Below are 8688 nucleotides of genomic sequence, written 5' to 3'. Positions count from 1 at the left end.
ACATCTCTGAAAATCAGTAACACACAGCTCTTACTTAAACGTACTGTTGACTTAATTTTAAAAAGCTAATTATAGATATTTATACAGCAGTTTTCATACTAAAACTCACATTACAGATCTCCATAACGCACTTTTTTTTTTCTTTTTTACATTTTTAAGTTATTAGTTATTAGTTGAAAGCCTGAAAAAAGGCTTAATTTTAATATACTAAACTTAAGTTACTAGGTTAAGTTTTCAGTAGCATAAAAATAAGTGAGAATTAAGTCAAACGTTTGGGAAAGTAACTCTTTTAAATGCTTTAAAATGACTTAACCTAGCTGGATACTGACGCCTTACTATTGAGAAAGCTTAAGTCCAATATTGTAGCGATAAAATCACTGTAACTAAGTGACTCATTATTTGAAAAACAAATTAATCAAAAATGCTAAGAATATTGTAAGTCACATGTCACATAATCTCAAAAATAAGGTCATTATTTTGTAATACCAAGTTAAAGAAACACCGGTCAGTAAATACAGAAAAAACACAATATGTTTTTAGAATTTGAGTATTTATTCACAAAATAGTTGTTCAGTATCACATAAACAGATTGTATGTTTATAATATACCGACACCAGGTCTTTCTGCAGTGCTGTGTTTCAGATAAAGTGCATAGTTTAGCCTGAGATTTAAAAAAACCCACAAAGAAAAGTCATCACATCGCATCAGATCGCATTCTATAGTCCTCATTTCTATAACAAACCCTAAAATCACACCAGCTATACAGGCCAAATCAGTTTTTAACTACTAAAACTCGAATTACAGATATTTATAATACAGTTTTACTACTAAAACTAGAATTACAGATTTTTATAAAACAGTTTTGCTACTATAACGCAAATGACCGCTTTCTATAATGCAGTTTACTACTAAAACTTAAATTACAGATCTCTATATGTAACGCCAGATAGAGGGGAGAGACGCGAGCCGAGTAAAATGAACAGACTGGTTTATTTACAGGCTGATAACCAGGTGTTATAAACAATAGAGCCAAACAAACAATAATCTCACCAGATACAAAAGACGTAGTCGTATATACAGTCCGTGTTCGAAACCAAAAGACAGTCCAGCCAAGCATTAAATCCAAAAGGGGCAAATCCAGAGACATAAACCAATAAACCAAAAACCAGGGTCGTAACGAGAGATCACACAAGAAAAACATAGAAGAACCGCTTAGTATGCAACAAAAGTCGACAATACCTCGCGAAGAATGTTTACATAGTGCTGCCTTAAATACTTAAACATGATCAGCATAACCCGGAACTTCCTCAGAACACAGGTGAGTCTGAGCGTCGGAGCGTAACGTGATTGGGCGAAGGAGAGCGACTGACAGTAACGTCATAAGCCAAAGGATTCTGGGAAATGGAGTCCGGCGGTGTGGAAGGAGAGTCGGGCTGCATGACACTATAACAGTTATAACTGCTAAAACCCATAATTACAGATTTCTGTAGCAAAGTTTTTACTACTTAAACTAAGATTACAGATCTCTATAATGCAGTTTTCTTAATAAAGCTTGAATTACATATATCTATAACAAAGTTGGTACTAATAAAACTATAATTACAGATCTCTATAACAGTTTTACTGCTAAAACTAAAATTACAGATCTTTGTAATGCAGTTTTTAGTACTAAAACTCAATTAGATATCAGAAATGTTGACTAGTGATATCAGATGTACATTTTTTTTTTATTGGTTTACATCAAATTTTACTCCCTCTTCTCTATATTTCTGTTTTTTTACTAAAAGAAGTCTCTAAAGAAATCTATATTTTATTTTTTACTAGCAGAAATTGTAATTACTTACATTTACACTGTAATTTTGACTAGTAAAGAATATAGTTTGAGATATACTATTATAAAAATATATAATAAATGCTGTATTATTACTAGTTAAATTTTAGATATCTAAAATATTGTTATTCAAATAAAAAACTACACATATTTAAAATGCACATTACTACTAGTCTAAACTATATTCAAAACTATTAGCATATTGCACTAATAGTGTAATTACTAATCAGAATGTATGAAATACAGTGTACATATATAAAATAATAATTTATACTAGTAATAAAGTGATAATATCTGTAAATTAATCTTTTTTAAATGTTAATATGGATAAATGTAAATCAGCGGTAACATATGACACGCATGAGCAAGACACTGTGCCCATTCCTAGAGCTATAAACACTGCAAACACTCGTGCAACAGCTGTGAACAGTGCAAGAACAGTGCATTTTCACAGCTACTGGTATGTCTAAGTTTAGCCATCAATCAAAATGAATGAAATCGATTAAAATTAAAAGTAAATATCAGTTCATTTGAGAAAGTTAGAGCTTATTAATGGATATTTACACTCAGCACTCATTCACACACACACTGGTGAGAAGCAGCAGCCAATCGTGCACAGCCTAATCTCAACCGGAAACCACCGTCCACCTGGAGGATGCATCCAGCACTGAGGAGCTGAGCTACAAACACTGCCAACACTCATGCAACAGCTGTGAACAGTGCAGGAAGGACAGGAGTTTCACAGCAACTGATGTGTTTAAATTGAGCCATCAATCAGCATAAATGAAAGCAATTAAAATTAAAAGTTAATATCAGATTATTTAAGAAAGTTCCAACTCATTAATGAATATTTTCTTTACTTTGGCATCCTTTCTAGAAACCAAAGTGTGCTTTGCAATCACGTTTTTACACACAAGCATTTACACTCAGCACTCATTCACACACACACTGGTGAGAAGCAGCAGCCAATCGTGCACAGCCTACTCTCAACCGGAAACCACCGTCCACCTGGAGGATGCATCCAGCACTGAGGAGCTGAGCTACAAACACCACAAACACTTGTGCAACAGCTGTGAACAGTGCAGGAAGGACAGGAGTTTCACAGCAACTGATGTGTTTAAATTGAGCCATTAATCAACATTAATAAAAACAAGTTAATTCGAGAAATGTCCAGCTAATTAATGGATATTTGTGCTTCTACAGCACATATTCAGCGCTGGCCGTATTTCGTCACACAGAAACTCGTGTCCCTGAGTGTAAAACAGGGAAATGACTGTAATTGTTCTCAGTTCTCCTCATCTTCTTGTGCTTCTGCATATTCAGTCTTGCAGGTCATTGCATCACTCGAACTTTGTAGATGTCTCTGCAGGCGTAACGGATGAAGTCATGGGCTAGCAGCTCTGCTCCTTCCCGTTCTTATCTCTGACTTAGTCCTGCAATCCACAGAAACGGCCAATCAACAGGAAGAAAACTGGGAGAAAACAGGAACAAATCAAAAAGAATAAAGAATACCTGGCTGAAGGTGTGCTGTAATAGCTGCTCTGCTCCAGCACCTCCTCAACCATGCTCTGGGGAAAAGCACAAACATACATTATGAGCCAGAGCCTGATTTAAACACAACATTTTTACATTTTTTTGTAATTTTAGAGTTAAAACTGACCATTTTTAACTACAGTGTTAAAGAACAGTGCAACACAAAATAAGCATAGGTCTTGAAAATGTTTTTTTTTTTTTCAGGTTAAATCCACTATATTTAAAACATTAAGTTACATATAGACCACAAATTGAATCAAATAAATCCACTGTTTTCTCGAAAAACACTTTCCACAGTATTAATAATATTTAATTTTTAATTATATTACATTATCAATAAATGTCTATTTTCACCTGTGTGTGTCCAATGTCTAAAATCACCTGTAAAGCTAAGGTAAGTTAAGTAAACAAGTTAGGTAAAAAAAAAAACAGTAAGCTTATATTTCCAGATTTCCACTAAGGCTGGGTGCAGCAGCATTAGAATTAGCCGCTAACAGACTGACTACACTGAGGAGCCCTGAGTGTTCCGGTAAGCAAATGCGATATTAGCCAGCGGTTTGTAACACGTAGCTTGTTTTAACATGATAAACAAGCAGACTACAGTTCGATATACTCTCCTTTGAATGGCGAAAGAGCTAGCGCTTAGCATGGTTAGCGGCTAGTGCTAATTCGGCTTCAGTCTGGAGTCTGGGTGCTGGAGAACTAAACTGAAACTCCTGTATAACTCTGTACTTCAGCAGAGTGACTTTACTGCTCCTTAATACCTGACTGATAGAATTCATACATAAGGAGCACCGGATTATAAGGAGCTCTGATGATTTTTGGGAAATTTAAAGGATTTTTAGTGCACCTTATAATGCAAAAACACGGTACAATATGAGGAATTATCTTACACACTGACCTGTATCTGCTCGTAGGTGATGCCCTCACGAAGACAGGAATAACCCGACTCCCCTGATAAAGATGTGAAATGCATTATTATTTATGATATAATACACTATATAGTGACAAAGTGATGAGACACCTGGTCATTTATTGCTTCTTCTAAAATAAAGCATATTTAAAAAAAAAAAGAATGTCTCCTGCTTTTGTTGGAGTAACTGTCTCAATTCTTAGCCTTCTAATGAATGCAATAACTAAAATCTTCCACCTGCATCGTTTAAATAGCAACAGTGCTTCTGAATAAATCTACACTGATGGGTGTGGTGGTCTAGAAGTGGGGTGTGTTCAGGTACATTTTTGGTGTATTGCTATCTTGGCAAAGGAAAACACAGGTGCTCCACTGACTGAATACAACCTAGACAGACGCCAACAGTCAGACGTTCATTGCTATCTTGGCACATAAACACGCAGCAGTGCACAAACCCATAGCGCATGCCTGTTGGCAGCTATGTAAACTTTTACATCAGCAATAAACAGAATGAACGAGGTTGAATAAGCACGTCCAGGTAGCTGCACCGTTAAAATAGTAATCCGCCAAAGTCAGAGCTCACCTGACTCTTAAAGGTAATGGAAAGTAACGCTGATTGGTTTATTTCATGTTACGCCCAAAATTAACCACACCTATGATTAATTAAGAGAATAAGTATGTGTCTTTTGTGTGTTTCAAGGTGTACTTTGCCCGTTGTTACGATAGCAAAGACACTGACACATCCTAAATCAAGCTGCATGGTTCATGGCTTGCCAACAGATTGCCAAAATATGGCCCTTGTTGTTAGAGCATGGTGTGGTTGCCAGGTCTGAGAAGAAAAATTGTGCTTAGTCTGTTTTAGTGAAGGCAGTGCTGTTACCCACACCGCTATACAACCACTGCTGCTTTAAATATCGTTTTAAGTGACATTCTAGGCAAATGTGCATCGTTGGTTCGAATCCCGGTTATGCAGCTTGCCATCAGCTGCCAGAGCCCTAGGAGAGCACAACTGTCCTTGCTCTCTCCGGGTAGGTACAGTAGATGGCCCTTTTTCTCCACATCACTCCTAGGGTGATGTGGATCAGCACAAGGCTGCGTCTGTGAGCTGATGTATCAGAACCGAGTCGCTGCGCTTTCCTCTGAGCCTTAGCGCTGTGATGCGACTCGGCAATGCAGTTCAAAAAGAGGCGGAGTCTGACTTTAAACGAATCGGAGTAGGTGTAGCTAATCAGCTAACAATGATAATCAGCATAGCTAAAGTTTGAGGAGAAAAAGCTGGTTAAAATAGTAAGTTAAAACAACCAAAAAACCCCTCACTAATTTCAGCACCTGACAGAACAGAAGGTGGTTTGCCAGTCTTACCATGTGCCTTAGCTGGGTGTCTGCTGAGAGACTGGACCCTAGGCCACCATTCCCTGCTGCCTGACACCAACTCCACCACCTCCTGGCTTCCCTGGAGGACCTATCAAAACAGGAAGTGGTTATGTTAATGCTAAAGCAGCTACAATAGTAATGGCTAATTACTGTATTATTAATTCTAGAATATTTAAAGGCACACTATGAATAACTTTTCTGTTCCTCTGCCCGCACAGCTCTCATGACTCTCGTGATTTTACATTCAGCTTAAAATACTCTATATTAACTGGAAAATATATACAGTTAAACTTTTATTTTAATAATAACAGCTCTTAACCTGATATTGGTGGCTGATAATGTGTGTAATAATGCATATTTATTTTTTGACTGCGCCACCTATTGGTGACATGGCATTTCTGCACTGTGTCTATGGGATGCAGCAGCTCCCAGTGGTGTTTAATGACATCGCATTTGGTTTGTGTTTGGTTTGTAAGCGCTGCATCTTTGCTAAGTTACCTGTATGTGGCAGAGTAATACATGGAGAGCTGCTGGTTACAGTGCATTACCGGCTGATAATGTCACTCATAAAACGCCTCTCAGCCAATCACATTGCAAGGTCAGAACTGTGGTATGTTACACATTATAGCACTCTCTTTCATGTATTATTGCTTAAATGTTGCATAGTGTGTTTTTGCTCTACTTGATATTTACTCCATTTGGTTGTACTGAAACAAAACCGCAGGGTTTTTAAGCTATAAGTAATCTGTGTTTATTTACACTTACACATTTGCATTTTTAGAATTAACATTTCTGAAGCCAGACAGCCCAGAAACACATGTATACTAGTGGTGACAATCGATTAATCAGATTAATTCTGACAATATTCTGTGATTAACTGCAATTAATCTCATTTGTTTTTCTTCTAAAGACGCAAGTTTTTATAGGGGATATTTAAATGTAAGTAAAATAATGAATGTAAGAAATGTAAAATGCAATTATTATATTGATATTAGCAGTGTCAGTATTAAAATACTTGTATATACTTGTGTGTTTGAGGGAAGATAAAGCCTGGATGTGGGATGCTGGAATAATGAATGCAGAATAAACTGGATGGAAGGAAACTTTCTTTTACTTCATGGTAAAGATCTCAGCTTGGTTGTAAGGATTTCTGATTTAGGAAGTGAGGGGGGATGACCATTTAAATGGCCTGGGGGAAATACTGTATGTAACGGCCAGTATTCAGTAATTTGTACACTGTCCCTTTAAGAGACTCTTACACTAAGTGCATGGGGCAAGTGTGTGTAGCTACGCTGAAAGCGTATAGAACCTGAGAGTGTGTTGGTGGTGCGTTAGGTCATGTATGAACTAATAAATAAACTTAGTGGCGCAATTAATGTGCGTTAAACCGATAATAATTGCATTACTGATCCAAGTGAACTGTGTGCATTAACCCTTTAATGCTGACAGCTTTACCTTATTGAGCTCCACCTTCAGGTGAAAGGGGCCGGTGCCACTCTGGAACAGGGATTTTTTAAAGCGCTCTATGGCTCTCCGCTGGAAGGTGCTGTTGGGTCCTGGAGGAAGCTGAGGATGTGGATTAATGTTACTAGTAAAATAGCTCCTTAATTATCGTATTTATCGTACTAATTAAGACACATTCAATAAAACTCCTATTGATTTGTGAGTGTCTCAGGCGCTGTCTCACCTGAGTGATGAATATGATCTTATGGAGTAATCCGAGGAGCCTCAGGTTGGGGTCCTCAATTTCCCGCACTTTTCTTTGGGACACATAGATTCCTCCTGATGCTAATGTACAAAAATATCGTCATTTAGAGCATTTATTTGCAGAAAATGAGAAATGGCCGAAATAACAAAAAAGCAGAGCTCTCAGACCTCAAATAATGCAAAGAAAACAAGTTCATATTCATAAAGTTTTTAATCACAATTTTTTTCATGCATCTTGGCATCATGTTCTCCTCCACCAGTCTTACACGCTGCTTTTGGATAACTTTATGCTCTTTACACTCCTGGTGCAAAAATTCAAGCAGTTCAGTTTGGTGGTTTGATGGTTTGTGATCATCCATCTTCCTTTAGATTATATTTCAGAGGTTTTCAATTTGGTAAAATCAAAGAAACTCATCATTTTCAAGTGCGCTCTATTTTTTTTCTGCACCGGTTCGCTTGTGGTAAGAATGTGATCTGTACTCATTCTGACCTAGCTATCAAATTTACTAAACTGCTGATCAGGTGCAGTTTAATCTGATATATTAGCCAAATAATATACTGCTATGAACAAAACACTGTCTCTGCTGCTTCATGCTGTTTACACACTAAGAGCGAGGTATGTGCAGCGTTCACTGCATTTTTTTTTCTTCATTTTTTTCATCCTATATATAATATATATTTTTGGTACTTAAAAATAAATACTTTTTCGAGTGCTAGATATTTATAAAGAGAAGTCACTTTAAAAGGCTGCATTTTATCACTAATAAAATGTTCATTTAGGTAATATATTGATGTTCAATAATGTGCATAACAGAGGGGTAACAATTTATAATGCATAATTTATTTCTTATCTCTATGCATGTCCTAATAAATGTGCCATAATTAATAAAGTATAAATTAATATAATGAATAAATAATTTGGAAAGATGTAGTTCAGACTTTATTGTACAAAGAAAAAGTAAAAATCAAAATTCATGTTCCATAAAAAGAAAATATTGCAATGTTTTAGTGGATTGTTATTTCAATATTATTTTCTATTCATTATAGATTATTTACATTACATTTGAATTATTTTTCTATTTAAGATCGTGGCTTTATTCATTGTCTATTTCTATTTAAACCACATGATTTCAGACACAAAATAATACACAATTAATTATAACTATATATATATATTTAGTTATTTTTCTCTCTATTTTATTCTCTACATTTTAATATCAAATATTGAAACAAGGGCTGTTACCTGGCCGAGCTTTAGACTTCACACAGTCTCCACTGAAAAACATAAGTCAAAAAGAACAGTAGATATTATAGAGATTTAACCAGGAAACCC

The 8688-nt window shown here is 36.1% G+C and overlaps 1 protein-coding gene across 1 annotated transcript in view; it reads right to left on the bottom strand.

Annotated features, from left to right (window-relative positions):
- Positions 1-531: 531 nt before the first annotated feature.
- Positions 532-8688, bottom strand: part of nek10 (NIMA-related kinase 10) — a 46080-nt gene continuing 37923 nt past the window's right edge. The window contains exons 30-36 of the mRNA XM_049467555.1: positions 8599-8630; positions 7336-7436; positions 7104-7214; positions 5637-5736; positions 4266-4318; positions 3344-3399; positions 532-3264 (exon numbers count right to left, since the gene is read on the bottom strand). Coding sequence (XP_049323512.1) covers positions 3216-3264; positions 3344-3399; positions 4266-4318; positions 5637-5736; positions 7104-7214; positions 7336-7436; positions 8599-8630 — 502 coding nt within the window. The 3' untranslated portion in view covers positions 532-3215. The remainder of the gene's footprint in view (positions 3265-3343; positions 3400-4265; positions 4319-5636; positions 5737-7103; positions 7215-7335; positions 7437-8598; positions 8631-8688) is intronic.

This window comes from Astyanax mexicanus, chromosome 1 (genome assembly GCF_023375975.1).
Source record: "Astyanax mexicanus isolate ESR-SI-001 chromosome 1, AstMex3_surface, whole genome shotgun sequence".
In the NCBI taxonomy this organism is placed as follows: domain Eukaryota; kingdom Metazoa; phylum Chordata; class Actinopteri; order Characiformes; family Acestrorhamphidae; genus Astyanax; species Astyanax mexicanus.
This window is presented reverse-complemented; position numbering and strand designations above follow the sequence as displayed.